Below are 27,785 nucleotides of genomic sequence, written 5' to 3'. Positions count from 1 at the left end.
AGTGCTTCGCTGCTTGGTGGGATGATGCCACCTCCTTGCTGTCCGGAAGAAGAGGAGGGGGCTTGTGTGTACGTGTGGCTTGTGAATGGGGGGGGTTCCTCCAGCCCGCCCTGTCGGGCGGGGGGCGTGGGGCGGGCAGCAAGGCGGGCCACGAGCAGCGCTTCCCCTTGTGTGCCCTTGCCATGCCAAAATTCACGAGGGACAAAATAAAAGTCGAAATACCGTCCTGGCTCCGCTCTGAGCCCGCCGGCCGCGGGAGCGCGGGTGGGGCAGTGGGCGGGGCTCCGCCGCGGGGCGTGGTCTGGGGCGGGGCGCGCGGGGGGCGGGGCCTCGGCCGCCGCCAGCCTATAAAGGGGCGCCGGTCGCCTCTCGCGCTGCCGCCGCTGACCTTCGCGTCTCCTCCGGTGCCGGCCCCGCTCCCGCTCGTTCCCGCCATGGCGCACAGGAAGTTCTTCGTGGGGGGCAACTGGAAGATGAACGGCGACAAGAAGAGCCTGGGCGACCTCATCCACACGCTGAACAGCGCCAAGCTCTCCGCCGACACCGGTGAGGGCGCGGCCCGCACGTAGCGCACGTCCCACACGGCCCTGCGGAGCCGGGGACCGGGCCCGGGCCCGGGCGGGGGAGCGGCAAATGTCAGAGGGCGGCGGGGGCCTAAATATAACCCCGCGGCAGCGGCGCTAAATATACCCACGAAACCGGATCCGGGTTCCCGCAGGCCCGGCCGCCACGTGCGGCCGACCCCCGGGGCGCCCCCGGCCGATCCCCGCAGACCCCGCGGTCCCGGGACCCCGCGCCTCCCTCGGCCTGGCCCCCGCACCGGGGAGCGGGGCTCTCGCAGCGCCGTGCTGCAGCCGGGCTGCGCTGCCCCCGCCCCGCCGCCGTGCCCGGTTAGAACCCAGGCACAACCCGGCTCTTCCCGGTTCGGCCAGGCCCGGGCTGCAGCGTGGGATTCTCGCCCGATCTTTTATGTGGGCACTTTCCAAGGGAGCCCAGTGACCTGGCCGTCGGCCCTGTATCGCGTGTCCAGCCCCTGGAAAGGGCTTTCATCCCTGCTGCTGAGTTATCGGATAGCAGGGATTGTCCTGTGGCAGAGGGGCCCCCAAATGTCAGTGAGGAGGGGCGGGCTGTGCCTTCCCAAGAGAGAGGGCTGACCTCTTGGGGCCGGGATCAGTGGCCGGGTACAGTTTCTTCCCTTCTCCTGGCACAAGGGTAACAGGGTGCTTTGCCTTGCAGAGGTGGTTTGTGGAGCCCCCTCCATCTACCTAGACTTTGCCCGTCAGAAGCTCGATGCAAAGATTGGCGTGGCAGCACAGAACTGTTACAAGGTACCAAAGGGAGCTTTCACAGGAGAGATCAGGTGAGCCATGGAGTCAAGTCAGGGTGCCTCTGGGATGTGAATTTCCTCCAGTGAGTCATCTCCTTTCTCCCCAGCCCAGCAATGATCAAGGATATTGGAGCTGCATGGGTGATCCTAGGCCACTCAGAGCGAAGGCATGTTTTTGGAGAGTCTGATGAGGTGAGTGCCCTCATAGAATGGAGACATGGTCCTGCTAAGATGGCTCTGCAAAGACTGGCAAACTGAGCAATTATAACAGACCTCCAACCTGTTTTATTGGCTGCCTTGTTTCTTTTCCATTCCCAGCTGATTGGGCAGAAGGTGGCTCATGCTCTGGCTGAGGGCCTTGGAGTCATTGCCTGTATTGGAGAGAAGCTGGATGAGCGAGAAGCTGGCATAACAGAGAAGGTGGTTTTTGAACAGACCAAGGCTATTGCTGGTAAGGGGAAAAATAAATGGTTGGTTTGGGTTTGTTTAGCCACTTTCTAGCTTTGTTCTTCCCAATATGGGGGTATTGTGCTCACCTCTACCTTCTTCCTCTTCCCTAGATAATGTGAAGGACTGGGGTAAAGTGGTGCTTGCCTATGAGCCAGTCTGGGCTATTGGAACTGGTAAAACTGCAACTCCCCAACAGGTATGAGTGGAGAGGTGGCTGATTAAATGAGCAACTGACCCTTCCCCCTCAGGAAACCTTCCTGAAGATTCTTAGTGAGAATCTCCTGGAGAATTCTTAGTGACTTAGAGAATATCTGTTCCCTTGTCTTTGGAAGGGAGCTGTGTGCAGCATGGCTCAGGCCTCAGTGTGACTCCTGTGTTGTATTGCAGGCTCAGGAAGTTCATGAGAAGCTGCGGGGGTGGCTGAAAAGCCACGTGTCTGATGCTGTTGCTCAGTCAACTAGGATTATCTATGGAGGTAAGTGAGTCTGGAGCGACTTTCCAGGGCAGGAAGTGCTTAGTTTCTGTACCTGTTGCGGCAGTTGTACATCATTTATCCCTGGCAAGGAAACTCTTGACTTTGACAGCATAAAGAATCACCTTCTAGCTTGTCTGGGTAGCTTGCTTGGATAAATGGGAGACAGGCTTGCTGTCTGCAGGAGGTGGCTGGTACCTTGCCAGTCCTGCCTTTGCCCTGGCTCCGTTTTCCTAGAGCTGGCACATCTGACCTTAAACCACTGCTCCCTCCTTAGGCTCTGTCACTGGCAGCAACTGTAAGGAGCTGGCCTCTCAGCACGATGTGGATGGCTTCCTTGTTGGTGGAGCTTCTCTCAAGCCAGAGTTCGTGGATATTATCAATGCCAAACACTGAAGCACCCCATGAGGAGCTGTCCCTTGTGGTTGAGAAATGGAAGCAAGAAGGGACCTTTTGTTGCACACGTCTCAGTACGGAGGCCTCCCCGAGGCTTTCCCCCTCCACAGTCATTGTTGTAGATGTTCTGCTAACCACCCCCACCACGTCAGAGTCCTGTTAGCAGGAGCTGTCTCAGCAGAGTCTTGGCAGTCTCCTGGCTGAGCTGAACCCTCAGTTTCCCCCTGACCTGTTCAGAGCCCACAGCCCACCTGGCCAGTATCTCTCCCTTTCCCTGCAGCCCTGCAGGGAGAGGGGGCCGCTGGTGCTGCAGGGAGGAAAAGGAACCACAGTCTTGCATCCCTCAGCTCCATCAGCAAGGAACCTGTCAGCTTAGATCCTTGTGAGATGTCTTACCTCACCTGTGTCCCGTACTGAACAATAAATGAAAAACAGAAAAAGCAAAGGTGTGTCCTGGATCTTATTTGGAAGCATCTCGGGGACAAGCAGTGTAAAGAACTTAGTGCTTGTGGAGGTGGCTGGTTGCAGAGAGGGTTTTGTGGGCTTTTTCCTGAGAGGCCACCAGTGCCCAGTAGGCACTGCACAGGTTCTACCTGCATCTTGCTTCTGTCATATAACAGCTCTTCTTTGGGCCTGTGGTGATTCTGATATATCTGTGTCTGTTCCAGTGGCTGCTGGAGCACCTGGCTGCTCCACCAGTGAGCCACTCTTCCCTGGCAGGCTCAGTAATGTGCTCATCCCTGCTCTTTGCCTGTAAGGACTGGTAATTGACTTTGCTCTTTACATGTAGAGTGGAGCAGCTCAGTCTCTGCAGGGAAGGATTTTGCTTAGGCCCTGTGTTGGGGCAGTGCTTGCTGCCTGCTTTCAGCCGTGTGCTGGTGGGTGAGGAAGCAAGTCTTGATGTCACTTCCCAGCTGCTGGGTTTTTTTTGGTAGTACTGAGGATGATGAAAAAGCAGTGCCTCACAAGGAGGAGCTTGTTTGTGAGGCGGTGCATCCTTGGGAGCCTATGGGCAGTGTTCCAGCTGCTAGTGCCAGCATCACCTGAGGGATAAGGGGCTGGAGCTGAGGAGCAAGGAGGGAAAAGCCTGATGCTGTGGGGACTCGTGCCCTACCGCTGCTGGGAGACCTTCCTGCTGCCCAGCTGCATGGGAGGGATCGCCTTCCTAGGATATCAGGTGGTCTGAGAAGGAGGAGCCTGACAGCAGCAAGGAGGTGGCAGCTCCCTGCTCTGTATGTGTGTGGAGTGATGAAGAAAGGAGGAGGATAATTCAAAGGCAAAAAAAAATCTGAAAACTGTTTTCTTCAACCAGAGCACGTGTTTGTGAGGCTGCTGGGCCGTGGCTGTAGTCTGGGGCTGTTGGGTCACCCAGACCAGAGCAGCAGTGATGCAGCAGGGGCACACGGTGCTCCTAAGGCCGCAGGGACTGGGTACAATCACTCAGGGCTGGGCCAGCAGCTGCAGCTCTGCTGTCAGCTCCTGCCCAGCCCTGCCCACAGCACAAGAGCCCAGGAGAGTGACCTACATAGAAGAAAACAGATGGGAGCTGGGCATTGATCTTGCTGCTTTGAGAGAATGCAGGGGCATGAAAACATTCATTTAATGAGGAATAAACTCATGGAAAATAATTTCTATATCAGCAGGAGTGCCAGATCTTGTTTCTCTTCTTTTTGTCTGCTTCCTGGCAGGACTGCAGCTTTCTGGAGTGGAAATACTGCCAGATCCTCACAGCAAATTGTAGTGGTTGGCTGTTAAACAGGTTGCTGTTGGAGAAAAATGCACTGTGCCAGATGTGACAGCCTGAGAGGCTGCGATGGCTCTGCATCCTCAGCCCCAAACAATAGCCAGGCTGAGCTTGTATTCCCAGAAGGCACCACACACACGTTGGACTCAATGGTCCTTGTGGATATCCCTTTAAACTCAGAATATTCTGTGATTTTGAATATATTGCACTTAAACATGGCCCTGGCTTGCCACACACAGAGCCCTCCCACTCAGTAGTGGCAGCCTCATCCCACTCTGCTCCAGCTGAGCAGGACAGAGGTGCACCAGTGAGCCTCTGTGTATTACAGCAGCATTTACACACGTGTACAGGGTGTCTCCTTCCAGCAGCTGGGCTCAGGCAGTGCCCAGGGGCTGCCCCTCAATCCCGGCCTCTCCAGCTCCCAGCAGCAGCTCCCTGTGGTGCTCTGACCACGAGTTCCTCACGCAGGGCAAAGTGCAAAAGGAGTTTAATGAGAAGACCTGGATCAGGTGCAGGACATGGACAAATCATCACAAACCATTGACACATGACTGGCCCTTTTTATTCCTGTATGCTATATTTGTGTCTCTGTGTGCCCTAGATCACCCCTGGTTCCTGCCCTAATCACTCCCTGATGAGTCCTGTGCAATCCCCCAATGCTCTTCCCCTGCATCTCATCCTGTGTCCCACACCCCTGCAGACAGCTGCACCCCTAATCCTAAAGGTGCTTTGGGGCTGAGGCTCCCGGGATGGGGCTGGACAGGGTGTTCCTTTCTCTGAGTCCTTCATTTGGGTTCCCACCCGCCACTGTGCTCCTGTGCCCCTCGAAATGGGCCTTTATAGGGCTGATGCTCCTGGGATGGGCCTGGAAGCAGCCTGGTGGGTGCTGCTGGGGCTCCCCCTCCTGCCATCGGCACCCTGTGCTCCTCTGAGGGTGTGCGGGCCAGCTTTAAGCACATACCCACCCTAATTATCAATATAATTAGGTTTGGGATATATATAATCTAAATAAAATTTCTCTAGTTTAAAGCTTTGTGTTTCCTTCTGTAATTAGGGAATGTTTAGAGCAGGAAGCAAAGGCAGGAAAGGAAGTGTTCATATGTAGATTATTTCTTTACTGTGAGGGTGGTGACGCACTGGAACAGGTTGCCCCATCCTTGGAGCTGTTCAAGGCCGGGTTGGATGGAGCCCTCGACAACCTTGTCTGGTGGGTGGCATCCCTGCCCGTGGCAGGGGGATTGAGATGAGCACATTTTTGAGGTTCCTTCCGATCCAAACCAACCTGTGGTTGTGTGATAGTGAGCAGGGGGTGAGCTCAGATTGACATTCAGATGTGTAGCACAGGAGAAGGGCTCGGCACCGGGGAGCACAGCAGGACAAGGCAGGGGGCAGCTCGCTGTGCAGCCCTGAGCGCAGGGCGCTGAGCAGGAAGGGCCATGGCTGATGGTTGTGTGAGCAGCTCTGCCTGGACCAGCTTAGCCAGCACTAACCTTATCCAGGCACTGCAGAGGAGCAAAGGGCAATGAAGGGAAAGGGAGCAGAGCCTTGGACTTTGGATTAACTGCGAACCACTGCTGACCATCAGCTCTGAGTAGCATTCCCGGCTGGTAAACACCCAGTGCTGTTGGCAACGGCTGGGCACGGGAAACCTCAACCCTTCCCAGCTCCACAGCCTGGAGGACGGGAATGGAGCAGTGCACCCCAAAACTTCCTTCCCGGCATCCACAGGCTCATATCTGGGGAGGCTTCATGCAGAGCCCAAGGCTAATTCTGCTCAACATGTTAATTAAATATTTACTAGAGGGTAAATTAAGAGTTAATTAGGCATTCACCGCCCCAGTGCCCACCACCCTGTGCAGCCCTGCCTGACTTTGAACCTGCCCCGTTCTGAGCTGGGTGCGCACACAGGTCCCTTCCCACCGAAAAAAACCTTCGGTTCCCGGCATACGCTAATACTCGCAGATGTCACCCAGCCGGGAAGGCGCAGTGGGATCGCAAAGCGCCGGTGGTGAGGGCGGGACACGCTCGGAGCTTGCCCAGCCCCGGGGCCGCGGCGCTGGGCACAGCGGCGGGCCCGCCCCCGTTCCCATGGCAGCGGCCGGGCCTCGAGCGGCCGCCGCGGGAGGCGGCAAGCGCGGCCTGCCCCGGGAGCATGGAGGACGAGGAGGAGAGGGAAGAGGGCGAAGAGAAGGAAGAGGGCGAGGAGAAGGAGGAGGAGGAAGAGGAGGAGAAGGAGAAGGAGAAGGAAGAAGAGGTGAGGGGGAGGCCCTCAGCACCGCCCGGCTGTGGCTGGGTCAGCGTTGGCGTTGTGTTCTCTCCTTCTCTCCCAGGAGCCGCCGCCCTGTCCCCTGACGGAGGAACACTTCAAGGAGGGTCTGTCTCTCCTCTGTAAGACCGCCAACGGGCTGGCCCACGCCTATGTGAAGTTTGAAGCCAAAGACAAGTGAGTGTGCAATGCCTGACCCGGCAGAAGCCCCTCACTCCATGGCCACGGAGTCGCTGTGCCACAAGCTGGTGATCGGCCATGTGGGAAGGGAGCGGATCCAGGCCCTGCTCTCCGGCCACCTGGATTCCAGCCGTGCCTCAGCACAGCCTGTCCATCCTCAGCGCTGGCTGGGCACTGCCTCCAGCATGGCCAGACACACTGCTGGGAGCATCAGTGTCCCCAAGGCTGAGGGCAGCCTGCCCATCGCTCTCCTAGGGGGGCTGAACAGAGTGACCTCCCTACAGGCACTTTGAGAAATATCCATTGACATCTGTCCTCCCAGCTGCTAACCTTTAAGGCAGGCAGCTGTAAGTACTGTGCCACAATGGCCTTGGGACAGTTTGGAGCCTCAGCCTCCCCAGCAGAGGAGGCTAACTAAAGCCTAACTAAAGCCCCAGTTTCCACCTAACTAAAGCCCCATTAAGACTGTTTCTTTCAGCAGTCTCATAGGGTATCTCAACCACTATTTTTTTCCACTAGAAAAGTCTTTCCACACAGTCGTTTGTGCTGACACTATTGTCTAACAGACCCCTCCCCAAAACTTACCCTTGTCTCTGCTCTGGTTGTGCCCTGTCCTGACAGATAGAATTCAATGGGAATAAGTACTGCCTCTGCCAGGAAAGCAGATTCAATCTTACCATTCATCTTTACTGACAGGCCTATCCCTATCACCTGCCTTTTTCTTCCTTTTCTCAGCAGGGCTTTCTAGGACAGCAGGGAAGTAGGAGAGGTGGTTGCCCTCCTACCAAAAAGATGGTAGTGGTGAAATATGAGAGATATTTTATTCACATTCACTCTCCCTCAGGGGCCTGACAGACATCAGCCTCCTCGAACACTTCATTCACCTGCGTTATGTGGATTTGTCAAAGAACAAGCTGAAAGATTTGGCCCCCCTGAGCAGCCTAACCCAGCTGCTTTGGCTGAAGGTGGATAGGAATCTGCTCACCAGTGCCAGCATGCAGGAGCTGCCCTACCTCCAAGTCATCAGCTTTGATCGCAACCGCATCGTGGATTTTGAGGGCATTACTCACCCCCTCCTAGCCAACCTCAGCCTGAAAGGTGACACAGGCTACCTGTCTTGTGGGGACACTCTCTTGGAAAGGTGGGATTAACTTTCTTGTTTCTTTTTCCTCTGGCACTCAGAAAATAAAATCGAGACAGTGCTGGGCCTGAGTCACGACCATTTGTTCAGCCTGCAAGTCCTGGAGCTGCGAGGGAACAAGATGAGCACCACAGCAGGGCTCGGTGTTTCCAAGCTCAAGAAACTCTACCTGGTAAGGGATCACCAGCCCGGGGAGTGGGACAGAGCTGCTGCAGATCCAAGCACCTGCAGCCCACATAGCACAAAGGGAGTGGCCATGAACCAGGAATCTCAGAGGAGTCCATGTTGAGTGCATCAGGTTCTTCCCTCCTGCAGGAGGGCAGCTTTCCCTTTAGGCAGTGTTGGGCAGGCTTTGTATTCTGTGTGCCCTGGAACCTCTGGAGATCATGGGCAAAGCAACAGCTTTGCCCTTTGGGTGACAAAGGGAGGCAATGCCTCTTTCTCTTCTCTGATGGGCCTAATCAAACACTGGTTTAAAGCCAGCACAATTATGTGATTCACACCTACAGCTGCCAAAAAAGAAATTGATTCAATATTGCAGTGAAACTAAGATAGGAGAAGCAGTTTCTTAATATCATAAACAATTACTTCAAGGAAGCATTTACTCCTAGAGATGCAAATGAAGAAAGTATGTATGGCTTAGTCCCATAGATCACACTGTGCTGCAGCTTGCAAAGACTAAACAGATGTCTTGAGTCACTACCTCTTGAAAAGCAATTAAATATGATAAAGGCTTTGAAAAACTATGTGGCTTCTTTTCATCAAGATTCCCTGGCAGAAAACACTGAGGAGATTGCTTGCTGAGATTTGCCTGAAATTTTCTGATGGGAAACTGGGATTTTATGACTGGAGGTGCTCCAAGGATGGATGAAGTGGATCAGTCACTAGATACAATACAGAATTTCAAAGCATACCTTGTCACTTTAGTGAGTTATTGCAGGGAAGCAAACAGAGCACCTCTGCTGAGGGAAGGTTCCTGGCATGACTGGGAGGTTTCTGAGCTGCCCATGTGAAACAGGAAAGTTGCAAGGGATGATTGTTAAAACTAGAACAACCGACTCACAAGAATCTGTGGGGCTTGAATTTGTCTCCCATGTCTACCTGCCCATTAAATTGTTTTGCAGGGAAATCTCCCCCAGTAATGCTTTGGTTTCTGTGTAAAGACTTAGGTGTTATTTCAGCCTTGGGTAAGTGCAGCTGATTCCTCAATGACAGGGTTCAAGACAAAGGGCTCAATGTAAGGAATTGAACCACGTTTGGTTAATGTATGACATAGCCACAGATGAAATTTCATATGTAAAAAGTGGCATGTGCTAGGAAGATGACAAGCTGGGTATGTGCCATGTGGCACTTGCATAATTTTTGAGGGTCACAGTAGGGCTGTGTTGGCTCCTGCTCATGGTGCAGCAGTGGTGGCAAAGGCTGACCTGAAAAAGATGGAGTGTGCAGGATGGGGAGAGGAAATCATGGGCAATGTGTGGTAACTTTCCATAAGGAACAGTGGCATCACATCTGGGTGAAGAACTGGTATCCATGGGAAGGTGGTGGTGTGTCAGACAGAATGTTGTTTGATTTAGGGGAGAAAAATGGAACAACTGTGAAAAATATTCATTCTGCATTGTCGTGCAAGTGCTGGCAAGGCTAGAGCTGGTAAAACAATTCACACTGAAGTGATGAAGAAAGTGAGTGTTGGGAGGTTACTATGCCTTTTGTGAACCGGTGATCAGTGAGCTCCCCACCCACACCAGCTCACCATTTTCACTGAGGTACAATGTCCTAATCCTTCCTGACTGATAAATCTGCTCATGTGGCCTTCACTAAATACCCAACTTTCCTCTTTTTGTCCTGGTGTTACTCCTTTTACTTGGCCCAGCTGGTCCAGATTCTTCCTTGTCCAGTTGCTGTGAAAATCCTCCTTTACTACAAAATGTCTGCATCCTGAATGACTCAGCCCTGAAGTGTTCTCCTATCCCACCAGTTCAGCCTGTGCGCCTTTTTCAGTCTCAGGCATTGCCCAGGTCAGTGCTTGGGTGCCTATGGGGAAGAGAGAGCGCAAGAGCACCGCTCACCCCGTTTTCCATTCAGATCTCAGCATCCTTAGCGACTGCAGCCCCGAGGCACATCGGCAAGGAGAGCCCTGCTCAGCCCTAGGCTGGAGAACGTGGCGGGGAGCCGACAATTACCAGGGATGCTCCAAACTTGGCCGCACAAGGCGCTGAGCAGCCCGGCAGAGCAGAGCCGAGCGTGGGTGCTGGCACTGCGGGGAGCCTCCGCTCGGGCAGGAGACCTCTAGTGGCCTTTTCCAGCCGAAATCCTGCTCTGAAACCAGTATCTGAAATTCAGAGCTTCCATTTCCCTACTTCGTTAATCCACATCCCAGCGAAGTGAATGAAATTCAGTGATGGGGAATTTTTCTGAAGTAAGACACAGCCCAGAGGAGTGGAAGTGTTGTGTCCAGTTCTGGCCCCTCAGTTTGGGAAGGATGTTTAGACACTTGAGCACATCCAGAGGAGGGAAACAAAGCTGGTGAGGGGCTGGGAACACAAATCCTGTAAGGAATGAATGAAAGATGTTTAGCCTGAAGAAAAGGAGACTCAGGGGTGACCTTATCACTCTCTACAACTTCTGAAAGGTGGCTGTAGTCAGGTGGGGGTTGGTCTCTTTCACCAGGCAGTGACTGACAGAACGAGAGGACACAGGCTTAAGCAGTGTCAAGGGAAATATAGGTTGGATATTAGGAAGAAGATTTTTACAGAAAGGGTGATAAAGTTCTGGAATGGTCTGCCCAGGGAGGTGGTGGAGTCACCATCCCTGAATGTGTTTAAGAAAAGACTGGATGTGGCACTCAGTGCCATGGTGTAGTTGAGGTGTTAGGGCATGGGTTGGACTCGATGATCTTTAAGGTCTCTTCCAAGCCAGTCATTCTGTGAATTCTGTGAAGGGACTTCCTGGTCATAGATTTTCCCCACAAGAGAAGCAGCTACTGGAAGGTGCCTGGACTACATGGCCTGTGTGACTGAGAGGGGCTGTTACTCATCCTTTAAACACATTAATTGTAGGCTCAGGTGTGCTTTCCCCTACATGCTGTTGCTCTCTGAGGCTCAAATTTGGCACTGCCATGGGAAGGGGTGCTGTGCTGGCAATGGAGTGTTCACATGGGATGGTTTTATCTCAGACACCAAGCAATGTTTCAGGAAACACTTTTTCAGCAAATTTGTGGTCCTTTAATCCAGATTCTGAGAACCCATTTGGCCAATGCTCTGAGCTATCTGATTGAGCTTCAGACAAGGCTGTCTTATGAGTGGTAGGAGTCTGAAGGATAGAAAGAGATTTAAAGGCCAGAAATAACTGCTGTTCCCTCTCCTGTGTGTCCCTATTTTCCTTCTGTCTTCCTGCCTCCCTGGCTCAGGCCAAGAACACCATTTGCAGCCTTGAAGGCCTTGAGGAGTTGGAGCAGCTGGAGATTCTGCACCTGCGTGACAACAAGCTGGAGGCCCTGGATGGATTCTCTGCTAGCATGAAGTGCTTGCAGTACCTCAACCTACGGTGGGTCCTCCCTGCTCTGTGTTGGGACCAGAGATCCCTGCATCAGACTGCACTGCCATTTAGCTCTTTGGGATTTTCTGGGGGTGTTTTGGAAGCTGAAGACCTGGTAGAGATGGGTATTTGATATTTACCGTCCTTAACTTGTGTTCAGCAGCTGTCCAGGCTGTAACAGCCAGGGCCTTTCCTGGGCTTCTTAGAAAATATCAGCCTCTCCAGTCATTCTCATACCCCACCTCAGGCTTTTCCTTCCTTGCCATAAGTCAGTTGGGTCCCTCAAATCCTGTTCTCTGTGTTCTGCCTGCAAATGCCCTTTAGTTCCTGGTGTTTGCCATGGTGATGTCACACAGTTCAAAGGCTGGCTGAGCACAGAGGAATCCAGAGGAGATGTCCTTTTTGTGCCTCAGTCTGGGGAGCTACAGACGGATCTGCATCTTAGGTGACAAATCTGTGGTCTAATGCCTATGGTACCTCATGCTGCTAAGTTTTGCTTTTTCTGTCACGTCCACTTCTTGTTCCAAAGGGATTTCACTACTAGCACGGGTCTCCTTGCCCTGCTCTCTGTGCTTCCTTTTCCTCAGGAACAATGGGATCAAAAGCTTTGAGGAGGTGGGAAAGCTGCAGGTGCTGCCCATGCTGCAGGCGCTGGTGCTGATGGACAATCCGTGTGCCCAAGAGCCCGACTACCGGCTGCAGGTCCTGTCCTGGCTGCCACGGCTGCAGCGCCTCGACAAGGAAACCATCGAGGAGGAGGAGCGGGAAGAGGCCGAGAAAATGCAACAGACAAGGAAGGAAAAAGAAAAAGAAAAAGAAAAACAAAAGGTGAGAACAACGCAGTGCAGGGATTAGAAGGAGGTGGAGAGAAAGAAAAAGGACCAAGCATGCTGATAAAGGCTCTCCTCCACTATATGACATGAGGAGAAGGGTGAGGGATGTCAGTCTCAAGAGCACAAGAGGCTGAAAAAGAGGCCAGGCTTTGCAACCTGGCTGTGGTTGCCAGCATGCCACCCTGCTGCCATTCCTGACCCCACTAGCAAAAGAGGGCAGTGAACGGGGAAGAGACATTGGGCATGAAGTCGTTAACTTCTCCCTCCTCCCTTCTTCAGGAAATGCAAGAATCTCTTGAGGATACAGTGCCTGAGTGACCCGTTTTTAACACCTGTTCCCAGAGGCTGTCAAGATGTAGTGATGCCTCTCCTCGTTTGTGAGGCTGAGAAAGTGAGAGCTGTAGGTACCAGCTTCACCTCGTTTTACCTCTGGAGAAAAGAGGAGTGCTACCCACCCTGGTCCTGGAAGCTGCCCTGAGGCACTGCAGTGTTTTTGCAGTCACTCCACTGTGTTCTATTCTCAGTAGGCCTGAGAGGGGAAAGGGGAGAGTTACAGGTCCTGTGGTTCAATTTGATTCCCAAAAACCCTGCAAGATTTTCTGATTTGAATAAAAATAATTAATGAGCCTGGAGTGACTGGGATTGTTTATCCTGCACACCCACTCCTATTCCCTGGCTCTCTCACCCTCATCTGTCTACGTCTATCCCTTGCTGCCTGCCTCTCTCTGTCTCTCCATCCCCTACGTGCTGTTTGCAAAGCTTTGCTAAATCCTGACTCATCGCAGCTCTGGGTCACATGCTGCTGTCCCGGCCCTATCAGGGGCGTCTCCATCCTGCTGCTGCCGCCACCGTTGGCTTAGAGGACACATCATCTCCCCTTGAGGTCCTGCATCCCTCCTCAGCTCCGTCCTCTCTCCTTTCTACCAGCACTTTCTCAATTTTTCATCCAGCCCTGCCCTAGGAAGGTAAGTGTCTCCCCACGGCCAGCACACCCCTCACTGCGTGCGTGTTTCTGCTGCCCCCCTTGTGCCCTCCAAACCCCACACGCACTTTGGGGTCCCTGCCGAGAAGGACCACGGCATTAACAACTCAACTCCCCTCGCTTCCTCCCCCTGCTCCTCCCACCTCTGTCTCCTCACCCCCATCCTTCTGACTTTTCTTTCATATTTTAATTTCAGGTACTCCCTCCTTCCCAAGCCCCCCCTTTCCCCTCCCGGCAATCATCATTTCAGACGTGAGCCCAGGGAATTGCAGGAGTGGGGGGGCCGCCAGCGAGGATAGGTGCTGCTCCCAAGGGCACTGTCGGGAGGTGCTGCGGGATGGAGCTTTCCCGGGGGAGGGGTGCTGGTGGGGAGAAGGCAGCGCTCCGTCTGGGCACGGCTGGGGAAAGGATCCAGCCTCGGAGCGGCCCCCCAGCCCCCCGAGGTGCTGACATAAACGCGGGCGCTCAGGGAGAGCGGGGAGGGAGGGAGAAAAGGGGATGTTTTCCTGTTTGCACAGCCCCACACCACAGGGGAGGGGGAGAGCACGGAGAGGAGTGACAGTCAGGCAAGCAAGAGCTGCATCAGTCACGACACTGCAGCAGTGCGGGCTTCCCGGGAGCAGTGCCCAGCCCGGGGGATCGCAGTGGCACACGGGACTGGTGGGAAGGGTCTCCACCGTGCCGGCCCGGCAGGGACAGGGAATTGCTGCCAGCGCCAGCTCCACGGGAAGGCATTGCAGCAGCACCAGCCTCCCAGCGTACCGTGCCCAGCCCCTGTTCACGGGGGCTGCACAGCCTCCTCTCTCTTCCTGGATGTGGTCTGTGGCTTCCCAGCTATGGCTCCATCCCAATCCCTTATCCCAGCTTATCCGCCTCTGACCTCCTTTCAGACCAGTGCAGCTGATAGCAGGGATTTCAGGGTGCTTCTGTTCAAAAGAGAGCAAATGCAGGGGGAACGGGGCAGCAACACAAGTGGAGAAGAGGCTTAAAGGACTACAAGGGAGAGGAGGTCATGTAAGTGATGGGGAGGGGCAGGCAAGGCTGGATTTGGGCTTGTCATTTGGCTTCCTCGGATCTGGCTCCAAGAGGGGCAGGTGGAATAGGGATGTGACCAGGGGCAACGTGACCAGATAAGCAGAGAGCCACAGCATCTGGCACAGCTGTGCTGTCAAAGATGGCTTTAAGCGGGGTCCTGTCCCTCTGTACCCCGTGGAGGCTGTGGAGGCACGGCCAGGGCACTGCTGCAAGGAAGCTCACGGCTGGCTGCGCCGGCACGACTCTGGAGGAAGTTCCTGTGGCGTGTGCCAGATGGCGTGAGGAGCGCTGCCAAAGCAGCTGATGGGGGATCCCAGCCCAGATGGACATGGTGGAGGGCCCTGTGCAGGCTCCAGGGAACCCTGGAGTCGCTGACCACGACTCCCCACAGGAGAAGCTCTGGCTGAAGCTTCAGAGCAGCAGCACCAATCCCCACACCCTTGTGATTTCCACCCACCTGGGGCAGTGGCATCAGACACTGGCTCCGGCTTCCCCATCCTGCTTCTCAGCTCCCCTCGGTGCTGGGATTTGCTGGTTCAAACTCATTTTCCCTGCCCTGGTGCTCAGCGCCTGGGCTGGCTGTACCCTTGCTCAGGCATGCCATGGGGACATCCTGGCTGGGGCTCCATGGCTACTCTGGCCTCTGCCAGCCCTGCTCAGGGCTGAGGCAATCATCCGTGGGAGCCAGGGCAGGAAAACGTGGCAGTGCTGGGAGCATGGGGGGACAAGGACAAGTCACACACCTCAATGCAGCACCCCCTCAGCACAGCCCCACAGCCAGGGGAAAGAGAAGGTGGCATGAGGAGCTGATTTGGAGCCTCTGGAGAGCAAACTGCAGCAAGAGAAGCTCTTTCAAACAGCCATCATTACCCACCAGCATGTTTTCTACTTCAGGTTTAACCAAAATGGTTCTACTTCAGGTTTAACTGGGTGCCCCAAAATGCTAGGCTTCTTCACCCCTCCACCCAACAGAGATCCAGCCCAGCCTCATCTGCTTCCCTGCCTCAGGAATGGAGCAAAGGGTTGGCAGCTGGGCCGGGTGTCCCCTCCCTCAGAGCCCTCTTTGCAACGTCTGAGGCACCATGGCCTCAGCAAGATGGCTCCTCAGGCTGCCAGGCTCCACGCTCCCGCCGCCTTGGCACAGCCTAACCCCTCAGCTCACGGGGACATGGGGACACTGAGCAGGCACATGGCAGGGGGCACATGGCTGGGGTGTGGGACAGCCAGGCTAGGGTGTGGGACAGCCAGGCTGGGGTGTGGGACAGCCAGGCTGGGATGGCTGCCCTGCATGGGCTGCAGAGGGGCTGGGCCCCCCTGGCTGGCTGCCCCTGCCCATCATGCTGGGCTGGCTCCCCATTCACTGCACAGGAGCCGCTTGCTGTCTGGCTGTCAGGCGCTGTCCTCGCCTCCCGGCAAGGGGACAGGAGATGCCAGGAGCTGCTGCCCCGTCCTTGACACCAGAGCCAGGGGCACCTCCCCGCTGTGCCAGCTGATCCCTCCCTCTCTGCTGCCGTGGCACCCTCCCCATCCCTGCCGTCCAGGCTTGTGTCGGGCGCTGTGCTGTGACGCAGGGAGAGGCAGAGTGCCCCTAGTTTGTCAGCTGCAGCAGAGGGCAGAGCAAATTCAAATAGATAGCCAGTTCCTGGAAAAATGTTCGTAGATTCCTGTAGTCTGGGTGGATTTCTAAATTTCCTGGGGCAAATAGTTTTAGCCCAAATTTCTAAGGTCACTTTTCCTTGAATTCCCTTCTCTCTGTCAGTCTAGACACAGAAGGGGTGAGCACCACATCCTGGAGCCTCTCAGAGCTGAACGTACCCTGTTCTCTCCTCTCCACAGATTCACCATGGCGGTCGAGAGGATCCATGCCCGTGAGATCCTGGACTCCCGTGGGAACCCCACCGTTGAGGTGGACCTCTACACACACAAAGGTATGAGGGTGAGATAAGGGATGCAGGGCAGGCCCTGCCCTCTCAGGCAGAGCTGGTGCTGTGCAGCAGCCTGGCATGCCAAGAGCGTGGAGGCTCCTCACCGGTGAACCCCAGCAGAGAACAAGTCAGGGGAAGAGGCAGAGACCAAAATTCTGCCTGTGCTCAGCAACCCTGCACATGTGCCAGGCAAACCATGACAAGACAGCTGGCTGTCCTGCATGTGACCTGAGCCACGTGCCTGCCCATAGCAGGGACTGAAGGCCTTTTTATCATAAATGTCTGCATCTTCTCATGGTACCCCTGCTGCAGCTGTGCTTTTAGCCCTGGGGCATGGTAGATGTTTGGTAGCACATCCATGGACATGCTTCTGGCAGGGATAAAGCTTTGTTCCTGAGGTCTCTGTGCAGCCATGTCCATGCGTGGGGCTCAGCTGGAGGAGCTGCATTTGCATGGACCCCCAAAACTGCTTGGGCTGAGGGGTGAGGAGCAGTGAGAGGCCAGAGCAGGCATGCAACCATTGTCTTCCTTCTTCAGTAAGGCAGAAACCTCAGTCTGAGGGGGAGGAAGCTGAGGGTGGCTGTGAGTCAGGCTGCTTCTCGAACTAGGAGGAGGGCTGAAGAACTTCCATCCATCACACACGGTTTTGGGATCAGTGTGAATCTCTGGGTGCCTGACATCCAAGTTCCTCAGCTCTGGAAGCCCTGGGTGCCATCTATTTCTGCCCCTGAGGTGCTCCACCTCTAGGGACACCAGCCACGAGCAGCCAGCCAGCGAGGCCATCCATTTGCACAAGCAGTTGCTGCATCCTTTCCTATGAAAACAGAGCAGAAGCAGGTGCATGAGTGCTTTTCCTCTTCACCCTCTGCTTGTCTCACACCCCTGTTTTGCTGTTTCCCAGGCATGTTTCGAGCAGCCGTCCCCAGTGGAGCGTCCACTGGTATCTATGAAGCGCTGGAGCTGCGAGACAATGACAAGTCACGTTTCCTTGGAAAAGGTGGGGAGATGCTTGCTCCACAGCTCATCCTCAGGGCTGCCTGTGTGTGGAGCCCTGCTGGAGGGCACTGCCCACCCACTGGTGTGACATGGATGTGTCCCTCAGGGAGACCACAGAGGCACAGAGCTAGTGTAAAGTGAAAGATCAGGCCTCGATCTTCCCTTGCTGTCTCCCTCTCTCTGTCTCTCTATCGGTCCTCTCCCTCCCTCTTTCCACTCTTCTCTCTGCCTCACTCTCTCTCTCTCTCTCTCTTTCTTCCTCTGCCTCTTCCCTTCTTTAGGGGTCCTGCAGGCCGTGGATCATATCAACAGCACTGTCGCCCCAGCTCTCGTGGGCTCTGTAAGGATTTCTCTTTGTTCTCCCTTGTCCAACGCTTACTCTGGTCCATCTCTGTCCCCCGATCTCTGTCTCTGCTCTCTTCATCTCACTGGGTTAACAGACACAGCGATGCTCTCTGTGAACCTGGGCACACCCCTCCTGCCCTCCATGCCTGTGTATGTCTACAGCAATCTTTTCTCTGGGAGGAAAGGATTTAACTCTTCCTGCTCCACCGCAGCATCTGTGCAGCCTAACTCGTCCCCTCGGTGCTCCCTGTAGAGCTCACCCCCTCCTTCAGCTGTGCTCCCCCTCAAGCACTGAACCACATCCACACGTCTGTGGCCTCATCCTGGTGTGATGAGCAATGGTCGCACCGTGCAGGGTCTGGCACAGCTTGCAGAGCAGTGGTGTCACATCTGCTGCCTGTTTACACCTGAAGACCTGGAGCCTGCTTTGAGGAGAGCTGAGCCAAAGCCACATATTACACACCATGTAGCCCATGGCTGGCTCTGGCTGAGAGCACAGTTCTCTCTTGCTGCTGAAAAATACCCAGCATGGTGGAGAGCTGCCTGTGTTGGGTCTAATCTTGCTTTCCACCTCACTCCTGGGGATGGCTCCATCCAGTCTACATTCGCTTGCTTGAGGTTGAGCATGTTGTGTTGTTCTGCCTAGCTTCTGTGTGACCACAGCACCACCACAAAGCTCCCTGGAAGCTGCCAAAAGGCTGGGAAACCCCCCAGGGTGTCCTGTGTCCCCAGCAATGCGTGGCCTTGCCTGGGCTGCAGCTGACCCCCTCTCCACCATGGGTACATCCACACTGCACTGCAGAAACACCATCAGGGTTACCTAACCTGACTAAATACCATAGCACCAGTTTCCAGAGCTTTGTGTGTATATGTTCCCCCACAAGCTGAAAAAGTCCTTTTACCTCCAGCTTCTCCATCAACGCTTCCTCTCCCGCACACCAGAGCCAGCAGCTCTTCCAGTCATCCCCTTCTCAGGAGCTGTTCCTTTCTTGCAGGGCCTCTCTGTTGTGGATCAAGAGAAGATAGACAATCTGATGCTTGAGATGGACGGCACAGAGAACAAATGTAATCCATCCTTCTTTTTGGCCGGGAAATTACGGGCATGGGAGGCTGCAGGGCTGGAGTGGGGGGCACTGCCCAAGCAAGGCTGGGCTGGCAAGGGCATATACACCCACTGGGCAGGATGTTGCCACCTGAAAAGTCAACCTCCTCCTTCACCCACAGCCAAGTTTGGTGCCAATGCTATCCTGGGAGTTTCTCTGGCCGTGTGCAAGGCGGGAGCTGCAGAGAAGGATGTGCCCCTGTACCGGCACATCGCTGACCTGGCCGGCAACTCCGACCTCATCCTGCCCGTGCCAGTAAGACTCTTCCCTCCTTGACATCCACCTTCAGAACCTCCAAAAGAGTGTTGTTCCCAAAAGAAACTTCAGAGGTCTTGGGAGGTAGATAAGGAAGGGATATGGGATTGAAACATCAGCTGAGTGCACTGCAGTTGTCAGGGAAGCAAATCAAGGCCTGAGATTTGTCAAGTTTCAATGGGAAAAAAGGAGCTTGAGGAGGATAGAGGAGAGGTTGTGGTGAGGGGCTGACTGAAGTTCTCATTCTTAGCACAAGAAGCAGAGGGCATCACGTGAACCCTCTGGGGCACAGTTCAAAACAAGGGCATATGGGTCTTCACACCAAGGAGAACCTGTCTTAAGAAACTATTTCTCAAAGGGAGTTGTGGATGCTAAAATTTTCTCAGGGTCAAGAAGAAAAGTCCTGGAAGAGAGGTTGACAGCATTGTTGATACACAGGTACAGATAAACAGAACATAGATAACCCACATAACTCAGGAGATCTCTGAGAGGGGAACAGGTGGGAAAATCTTCCCTAACCATGTGGCTTGAGCCACTGCTGGAGGGAACACTCCAGGCTTATGTGTCTTTGCTTGGATGGTAGAAGCTGATGTGCTTACATTACCCTGTGGGATGTGGCATGCGTGGGCATGGTGACACATCTGAGAGCCACCTCTCAGGGATGCCAAGACCGGTTCCTTCAGCTCTGACTCTCTCATGGACTCTTCCAGGCTTTCAACGTGATCAATGGAGGTTCCCATGCAGGCAACAAACTGGCCATGCAGGAGTTCATGATCCTGCCTGTGGGAGCTGAAAGCTTCCGCGATGCCATGCGCATCGGGGCTGAAGTCTATCACAACCTTAAGAGCGTCATCAAGGAGAAGTATGGCAAAGATGCTACCAATGTGGGTGATGAGGGAGGCTTTGCTCCCAACATCCTGGAAAATAGCGAAGGTGAGAGCCCTAGAGAGATGGAGTACCCCTGCCTGCAATGCTACGGGTCCCTATGCCCAGCTCACAGCATTCCCTGGACTGATTCAAAAGATGATGCCTAAATGTCATTGACCTCCTGTGTTAGGGAGTGTTTCTGAGCTCCCTCTCCTTGGGGTGACCTTGATCTGTGACAGCCTCTCCATACAAACCTTTTATGATGTGCATGTTTTTACAAAGCTTTCCACAAACTTGTCTTTGAGCTGTGGAATCGCATTTTAATTCCTCCTTGTCCCTTTGGACGCAGCCCCTTCAGCTCCTTGGCATTTCTGTTGTGTTCTGGGCTCCCTTCTAGTTCTCCATCACACCACCAGACTCCCAGTGGCTCTAGGGCCCTTCCCAAGGGAGGCTCCCACCGAGAGGCAGAGCTCTCTGCACAGGCTGACTCTCCTGACTGTGGTTCTCCCCTCAGCTCTGGAGCTGCTCAAGGAAGCCATTGACAAGGCGGGCTACACGGACAAGATCGTCATCGGCATGGATGTGGCAGCCTCCGAGTTCTACCGCGACGGCAAATACGACCTGGACTTCAAGTCCCCGGATGACCCAAGCCGCTATATCTCTGGAGATGAGCTGGGAGACCTCTACCAAAGCTTTGTGCGGGATTACCCAGGTGAGCTGCTGCGCGGGGCCGCAGGGGATCAGCACTGGGGCTGCACAGCGACCAGGCACAAACCCTCTGTGTTTCAGGGGTGGGAAGGGAGGCAGCTGTGACTCGTGCCTCTTTGGCTGTCCTTTCAGTGGTCTCCATTGAGGATCCCTTTGACCAGGATGACTGGGAGGCCTGGTCTAAGTTCACTGCCAATGTGGGGATTCAGATAGTGGGAGATGACCTGACAGTGACAAACCCCAAGCGCATCGAGCGGGCTGTTGAAGAGAAAGCCTGCAACTGCCTCCTGCTCAAAGTCAACCAGATTGGATCTGTCACAGAGGCCATCCAAGCGTGAGTCCAGCCCACTGCCCTTGTTGTCCTGTGAATGGGCTGGTGATGAACCACAGCCAGGTGTCACACCATGCACTGGGTGAACAGACTTGTGTCTCTGCCAAAGTGTAGGATGCTGAGAGTGGGAGCAGAGTGTGCCTGAATCTTGCCCTGTGCAGGTGGTAAATGTAGGAGTAGGAGCTGCTGACTGCATTTCTCACTCCTTGCAGCTGCAAGTTGGCCCAGGAGAATGGATGGGGTGTGATGGTGAGCCACCGGTCTGGGGAGACTGAAGACACCTTCATTGCTGATCTGGTTGTAGGACTGTGCACTGGGCAGGTAGGTGAAACCCAGGCTGTGCACAGACCTGGAGGAAAGCAAAGGGGTGTCAAAACAGAATCCCCTGCCCTGCCATGAGGAACTGGTGCAAGTCATAACAGTGTCTTACAGTGTTTGCTTTGGGGAATGCTTTACAGATAAAGACGGGTGCTCCCTGCAGGTCTGAACGCCTGGCTAAGTACAACCAGCTCATGAGGTAAGGGGCTCCAGGGCTGGGAATGCAGAAGAGAGAATAGGGGAGTGACCAGCTGGGTGGGAGAAGCTGAAAGCCCGAGGGTGGATGGAGCTTGTGGGTGAAATGTTACAAAGACAAGGCACAGAGATGACAGTAGGATCCCGGGGAGGCCTCTGGGGCAGACTCCTTTCCTCCTCCTTGGCATGAGGTGCAGCCCTGCAGTCACAGCAGCTGGCAGGAGCTGAGCTCTCGGGCACATGTCAGCTTCCTGCTGATGAGCTGCCTCTCCAGGGCCCTGGTGCCTCCAATGCTCCCTCACTGCAAGCGCCTTATGTGTGCTGTCTCTCTCCTGCAGGATTGAGGAAGAGCTTGGCGATGAAGCACGCTTCGCTGGACACAACTTCCGCAACCCAAGTGTTCTTTGAACATTGTCCCTGGGGCACAGCCACCCTGCTGCTCTTTCCCACCTCACAGACTCTGAACCCCCATTTCCCTCCACTGCTCCCTTTTTTGCTCTTTCTCCCCACTCCGTCACCTGGTATCCTCTCACCTCAAAACCCCTCGAGTTCAGGTGTCCCTGGCTAGATGTACCCAGGCGAAGGATGAGAGAGCAGCCCACACCCTGTCCCTTGCTGTGGGCTCATAAGCATTCGTGGACCTAGGCATTGTGTGTCTCTGTTGTTTGTGCAGGGCCTCACCTGGGCCGCTCTGCTCCGTGCCAGACCACGGGAGCGGGTGCCCAGCGTGTCCCCGGTGCTGAAGCATGTGCGGTGACCATCCGTGTGCTCGGACACTGCGGCCGCGTCCAGCCGGGCGCTGCCAGCGCTCGCTCTCGTTGTGCTTGTGTGTGGGTGTGTGCCTGTGTCCTGGCCTACAGCGTCCCTGTGCCCCGGGCGCGTGTCTGCACTGAGCCCTGCCAGTGTCGTGTTGGGCTGTGCTCTGTTGGGCTGTGCTTGCCAGCAGCTTGGTGTTGAGGTGCACTGCTGTCCCACCCTGGGTGTGTGTGCTGTCAGTCTGTGGCACTGCTGTCCCACGCTGGTGTGTGTGTGTGTGTGTGTGTGTGTGTGTGTGTGTGTGTGCGTGCTGTCAGTGTCTGGCTCAGCACACAGAACTGTGGGGCAATAGATTAAAGCACATCCGTAAACAAACCCACGCTCTCATCTGCTTCTTGTGACTTCTCTCTCTCTGTTCCCTTCCCCTCCTGCACTCCTTCACCCTCCCCTCTGCCCATGATGTCTGCTTCACCTTCTGGACAGCCCCTTCTCAGCTGAGCAACAGACAAACTACAGATCCCTAAACTCTATTAAAATGTGTTTCACACCTGAGTTGCCTGGCTTGGCCTGATGTTTATCTCTAGTTGCCAGTGTTGGGGAAGTGGGGACATTTTGCCACCAGAGCAGGAGATGCTCACACAGAAAGGTAACAAAAAAAAAAGGGAGAGGGGACTGGCAAGGGGAAGAGAAGGCCCAGCTACCCTCACCTGCTGTCACAGCTTTGTCCCACAGCCAGACTGCTCTGTTGGCCACCAGCTGGGAAGCACCAAAGGGAAGGCGTGTGTGATGACTTGCCCCTGTCATCTTCACCAAACCGTGTTGCATGAAGATGTGCTGTGCACTGATGTAAAGGCCTCAGGGTGGGCCCCCGGCCGTCTGTCTGCAGGACCCAGATGGCTGACAGAAATGGCAAGTCTTTGAGAGAGAAAACGCTGCTTGTCCTCCCCCAATAGGGGTCTGTAGGGCAGAGACTGGAGGTGTAGGTGGGATGGGTAGTCTCTCTCAGCTCCATCTTTTTTCACAGGGGCGACTCAGCATTACTTGGGGAAAGCTGCCTATGCTCCAGCCAGTGCCCCAGCAGGCTGGGTGCCAGCAAATCCCAGTGCTTGCTCAACAAACAGCTTTGTTCTGCACTGATTCAAAGGAAGGTGGGGGGTTGGGGGTGCTACTGTGAGAAATACAACTGGAGAATAAATGATAAAACCACCTTGCCCACCATTATATTCACGTCAGTAGCCCTACCATGTTCTTGGGCACACTCAGCTCCGACCCACCTCTCTACAGAAAGTTTTCAGACCCTTGCTTAACTCTTGTCTGAGTTTGTTTCTGAGGTTGCTCAGCAAGTCCCAATCCCCCTGGACTGTGTCCTAATGCAGACTTTAAAACCCAAAACCAAAACTTTAAACCACTGGCATGTCACTGCCGATCCTTTACAAAACAGCATAGATTAGGGACTAAGTCCAAGAAGGGAAGACAAAGACTTTGGCACACATGCCCAGAACGGAGAAGAGGGTGGGAGGGAGAATGCGAGGCTAGAGCCAGGATTGGTTTCCAGGGCATCACCAGCGCACGGCACCCATCCCAGCGGCAGGAATAGCTGCCGGTGCCCGGCTGCAGCGCGGCTCCCGCCCCTGCTCGCTGGGAGCTGTAGTCCGGTGCCGCCGGGAAGGCTCCGCTCCATCTTCCCCCGCCCCGCGGCTCCTGTGGGCCCCCAGCCCCCTCCCCGCGGTCCTGCCTCCCGCAAAATCGCTTCTGTGCGTGACAGCGCCGTTTTCCTGCAGGAATGTGCATTTTGGGTACAGCCAGTGGGCTGTCTTTTCCCGCTGCACACCTCACTGCTCCTTTGTTTTAGATACTGGGGTTTTGTGAGCAGTATGGCTACTGCTTAGCAATCTGGGCAGGTTTTTGGGGGAAAAAAACCCCAAAACTTTGTTACGTTCCATATTCCCAAGAGCATCTCCCCTTCCCCCCCGCCGCTCCCATTCGTCCTTTTCTGCGCAAGGAAGGCAATTAAGCGCCCAAGGTAGCCGGCGTTGTCCATTTAAATGCAGCCAGGCTGCAACAGCAGGGAAGTGGTGTACATGAAGAATTTGTCAGGCGAGAGCTTCTGCCAGGGAGGCATCAACACGTCCCTGTGTGAGGAAGGTGCGTGTAAGCCCTGAGGGGACGGGAACACATCCCGCCATAGCAGTACCCCACCTTGGTGCCGTTTCTAAATCAAAAGAGTTCGTCGCTGCTGGCACAATGTACAGAAGGAATACGAGATGCTGGCATGTTTGTTTGGGTCACTGCAAATATTTGTCCTCGTCCAGTGCATCCGAAGATGCATATGCTGCTTTCCCTTTGGCTCAGCGGCAGAGATTTGTTTGCAGTTTCTTTGTGGTAGGAATGTCCAAGCCCTCGGCTGATCCTGAGCACTCCTGTTGTACGAGCTGATGTCTCCATCAGATTGCTGTGCTGCAACGTGAATGCAGCCGGAGTACGAGTAACAGCGCGGGGATGGGCTGGCAACGTGACGCGATCTGTGAATGGAAACATTTGTGGGATTTGCTTTCTTTTACCTCTCAAATCATACTCTGTTTAAATTACATTTGCAGAGCAATGTACAGCTCTTAAAGGGATAATTTGACACTAGCTGCTGCCTCTTCCCCCCTGCCCTCCCCAAAGCCTGCAGAATTTTTCTATTTTTTTTCTAAATATGTGTGTGCACCCATAAATGAGCTGGAAAGGGGGGTGTCACAGAATTAGGCTTGTTGCAGGGTGCAGAGAAAAGACTTAATGATGAAGAGCTACCGAATTTCTCTGGTATGCTCTAGTCTGTCTTAAGAACAGTGGGATGTTGTCCAGCCTTGAGAAACCAATATCTTTCATAAAGGAGGCTGTCAGAGACACTGTTTTGATGAACATCTGACAAGAAGTCCAAAAATTTGGGTGCTGGGTAATTCCTATGAGGTGCTGTGCAGCTTAATCAAAAGAAGAGTATTTGTCTCTGCTGCTGGAAGGGACAAATACAGATAGCTTGGACAGGCTGGCAGGAGGACATTATGAAGCTCTCTCTGTAGGCAAAAATCAGCATACTAGAGCATGGTGTATCTGGGTGTGGAAGCAGCTATAACTTGCTTCCTTATTCCTTCCATCAAGGAGACTACCATATGCTGTGTGTCAAAAGGGCAGTGGAGCTCCATGTGTTTTTAGAGTAGGAGTTTCACAGGAAGATCCAGATGAGATGTTTGGAGGTCTAGACTTCAAACCCCTGCTAACAGCAGGGCTAGCTCCAGACCTAGGTGAGGCTGTTTGGGGCCTTGGCCAGGCAGTTTCTAATCATCTCAAGGTGAGGAGATTCCCCAGCCCCTCCTGAAACCTGTGTCAGTGCTGAACTACCTTTAAGGAGGAGGGGTTTTCCCTTTATCTAGTCACTTGCAAATTTCATAGGCATTTCACTGTGTATCTGTCAGAAGAATTTGACTGTCACTTCTCTGTAGCCCTCCACACCAAAGGGGAAAAAAAAAAAAGCCAAAGAGTAATTGGTTACCTCCTAACTTTTCTTTACTCCAGGCTGAAAGAAACAGCTCTTTCAGCCTCCCCTTGTATGCCAGGAGCTCCAGCACCTACCTTATCTCATTCCCTCCCCCACGGGACTATCAGCACCTCTCTTGTGCTGTATTTCCCTAAGAAGGCTACATCCCAGCCAGGGCCTCTCCTTTTGCAGGTAGCTGTTTGTCTCCTGGTAGAACTGGAAAGCAGTGGGATGGTGTGGCTGGAGAGGTGGCGTGTCCTATCTCCCTAATCCAAGGGAGAGCCAGCTACACCCGAGGAAGTTTGGCTCCTGGCTGGCTCACAGACTCCCAGGTCATATATCCATCCTGAAGAGACACAGCTATAATGCTCTTGCTTTGCCAAGCAAAGCTTTGCCTTCAATCTGTTGATTTCAAAGGTGAGATTAGTTTATTTCCCACCTTCTGCAGCCAGCCCACCTTGGTCCTGCTGTACGAACACACACAAACACTCGTGGTTCTCCTGTCTATTTCCCACCTGTGCTTACCACCCTGAAACAGAGCGGAGTGTGGCTTGACCTAGCAGCAATTGGGCTGTGAGCATTTATAAGTGGAGAAAAGGAATGGTTGCCCTGGTCCTGCTTCTCTTTTGAATCACCTCTGATGTCTCTTCATAAACTAAGAGTGCAGGCCATCTTTGGCTGGTTCTTGGAATAAACCAAAGCCTAGTATGATTTTCATAAGGTATTGAAGTCTCTGCCTCTTCACTTCTTGAAATAACAAATGACACTAAAAATCTTGATAATAAATTTAATATTTAAGTCAGGCTTTTGACCTGAAGCAACTGACCTGGTTATGGAAGATGATGACATGTAAACCATTTGAGGCTTGACATTGTGGTTATATAAACTTGGTGTCACATGTTACTCATCCAGATCTCAGCAATACCAACCACTGTAGCTGCCACAGAGGCTTTTCCTCAAACCACAAACCTTGGGGATCTGGATATTTTGTTTAGCATCCCGAGAACAAGGATCTTGACACGATCTTCCTCCTTCATGAATCATCACTGGCCTCTAAGGGTCACACGCACTGCGAGCTCAGGACACAAGGCTGTCAGCTCCTAAAGGCAACAGTTTGAAGCAGCCGTGACAACTGCAAACGCCACCACCTCAACAGCAATAATAATGTTCTGTCTTCTTGTCTGGGGCTCAGCTTGGCCAGGCACTTTGTGAAGGAGATAACGCTTACCCCTGTGCTTGGCATCCACAGGGTGCTCTCTTCCACACGGCACCTCTGCAACAGGATTGTGAAATCTTTTGGGCTGACCACACAAAAGTCAGCGAGCATTTTTGCAAATGTTAGCCATGGCTTTTTCAATCTCCCATGCCAGGTGTGGGAACCAGAGAGTCCTAGGGAACCACAGCACTTCAGGATTACTGCTGGCAGGGCAGAGGCTGCAGAGAGGGGCAGGACAAAGAGGCAGGCTGGGGAGAAGGGTGGATGTGAGAATGAATGAGAGCTAGAGACACGAAGCATGGTGATGTTGTGCAACAGGGTGCTGCATGCCAGTGGGGCTGGCTTGGGAACGAGAGGCACCGAGAGCAATTCTGCATCCAGGATAAATAGCAAGGCCCCGAAATGACAGGGTACCCCTGGGAAGTGGGTGTGGAACACTTGCATTGGGAGCCCTCAGAAGGGACATTGCTCGTAATGATTTTAAAGCCTTGGGGTGAATAGCACTGCTGAAAACCCCACGAGGAGAGGACCACATCTGTATTCAGTGCTGAATTTGGACGCCGTACAGTAAATAGTGCTCGGAGCCATGTAAGGGACAATGAGAATTGCTGAATAAAAGCCCATGGAGAGCACGCCATCCAGCCTGCTCGCTGAGAGATCCTGCCGAGGAAATATTTTGGGATTATGCTTGAAGGCCATCAGAGTGAAACTTGCCCATCTGCACACTAAGGCTCCCTTATTTAAACACACAGCCGTGTTCATGTCTGTGAGACACAGCTCCAGGTTTGCCCCCACGACTGCCGTGCCTTCTGCAGCTCAAGGGGCAGGAGGGGCAGCACTTGTGGCGTCTCCTCGGCCCCCAGCCCGCGCTCCGCGGGCCGTGCTCCCGC

The 27,785-nt window shown here is 54.0% G+C and overlaps 3 protein-coding genes across 3 annotated transcripts; all 3 read left to right on the top strand.

The window, feature by feature from the left end:
* Positions 1–338: 338 nt before the first annotated feature.
* Positions 339–3,090, top strand: TPI1 (triosephosphate isomerase 1). Its single transcript, XM_058045120.1, has 7 exons — positions 339–546; positions 1,237–1,360; positions 1,435–1,519; positions 1,646–1,778; positions 1,888–1,973; positions 2,165–2,252; positions 2,527–3,090. The coding sequence occupies exons 1-7, from the start codon at positions 435–437 to the stop codon at positions 2,643–2,645; spliced, it is 747 nt and encodes a 248-aa protein (XP_057901103.1). The 5' UTR covers positions 339–434; the 3' UTR covers positions 2,646–3,090.
* A 3,388-nt stretch (positions 3,091–6,478) lies between these two features.
* LRRC23 (leucine rich repeat containing 23) lies at positions 6,479–12,950 on the top strand. The gene is made up of 7 exons (XM_058045837.1): positions 6,479–6,643; positions 6,720–6,832; positions 7,680–7,933; positions 8,018–8,148; positions 11,386–11,522; positions 12,101–12,341; positions 12,626–12,950. Exons 1-7 carry the CDS (start codon positions 6,542–6,544, stop codon positions 12,662–12,664), a joined length of 1,017 nt encoding a protein of 338 aa, XP_057901820.1. The 5' UTR covers positions 6,479–6,541; the 3' UTR covers positions 12,665–12,950.
* Positions 12,951–13,145: 195 nt separating this feature from the next.
* On the top strand, positions 13,146–22,714 carry ENO2 (enolase 2). The gene is made up of 12 exons (XM_058018937.1): positions 13,146–13,311; positions 16,200–16,291; positions 17,190–17,285; positions 17,566–17,624; positions 18,625–18,694; positions 18,854–18,987; positions 19,698–19,920; positions 20,369–20,566; positions 20,695–20,896; positions 21,106–21,214; positions 21,352–21,410; positions 21,745–22,714. The coding sequence occupies exons 2-12, from the start codon at positions 16,207–16,209 to the stop codon at positions 21,812–21,814; spliced, it is 1,305 nt and encodes a 434-aa protein (XP_057874920.1). The 5' UTR covers positions 13,146–13,311; positions 16,200–16,206; the 3' UTR covers positions 21,815–22,714.
* Positions 22,715–27,785: the final 5,071 nt, after the last annotated feature.

Source organism: Melospiza georgiana, chromosome 2, assembly GCF_028018845.1.
Source record: "Melospiza georgiana isolate bMelGeo1 chromosome 2, bMelGeo1.pri, whole genome shotgun sequence".
NCBI lineage: Eukaryota > Metazoa > Chordata > Aves > Passeriformes > Passerellidae > Melospiza > Melospiza georgiana.
The sequence above is the reverse complement of the archived record's forward strand: the minus strand, read 5'-3'. Positions and strand labels throughout refer to the sequence as shown.

Bases quoted from the DNA above. Each gene is read 5' to 3' on its own strand.
- TPI1 (XM_058045120.1), top strand. From the start codon at position 435: ATGGCGCACAGGAAGTTCTTCGTGGGGGGCAACTGGAAGATGAACGGC. The intron at 1,361-1,434 runs GTGAGCCATGGA...CTTTCTCCCCAG, and splicing joins GCTTTCACAGGAGAGATCAG to CCCAGCAATGATCAAGGATA. The intron at 1,974-2,164 runs GTATGAGTGGAG...GTTGTATTGCAG, and splicing joins AAACTGCAACTCCCCAACAG to GCTCAGGAAGTTCATGAGAA.
- LRRC23 (XM_058045837.1), top strand. From the start codon at position 6,542: ATGGAGGACGAGGAGGAGAGGGAAGAGGGCGAAGAGAAGGAAGAGGGC. The intron at 6,833-7,679 runs GTGAGTGTGCAA...ACTCTCCCTCAG, and splicing joins AAGTTTGAAGCCAAAGACAA to GGGCCTGACAGACATCAGCC. The intron at 7,934-8,017 runs GTGACACAGGCT...TCTGGCACTCAG, and splicing joins AGCCAACCTCAGCCTGAAAG to AAAATAAAATCGAGACAGTG.
- ENO2 (XM_058018937.1), top strand. From the start codon at position 16,207: ATGGCGGTCGAGAGGATCCATGCCCGTGAGATCCTGGACTCCCGTGGG. The intron at 16,292-17,189 runs GTATGAGGGTGA...GCTGTTTCCCAG, and splicing joins GGACCTCTACACACACAAAG to GCATGTTTCGAGCAGCCGTC. The intron at 21,411-21,744 runs GTAAGGGGCTCC...TCTCTCCTGCAG, and splicing joins AAGTACAACCAGCTCATGAG to GATTGAGGAAGAGCTTGGCG.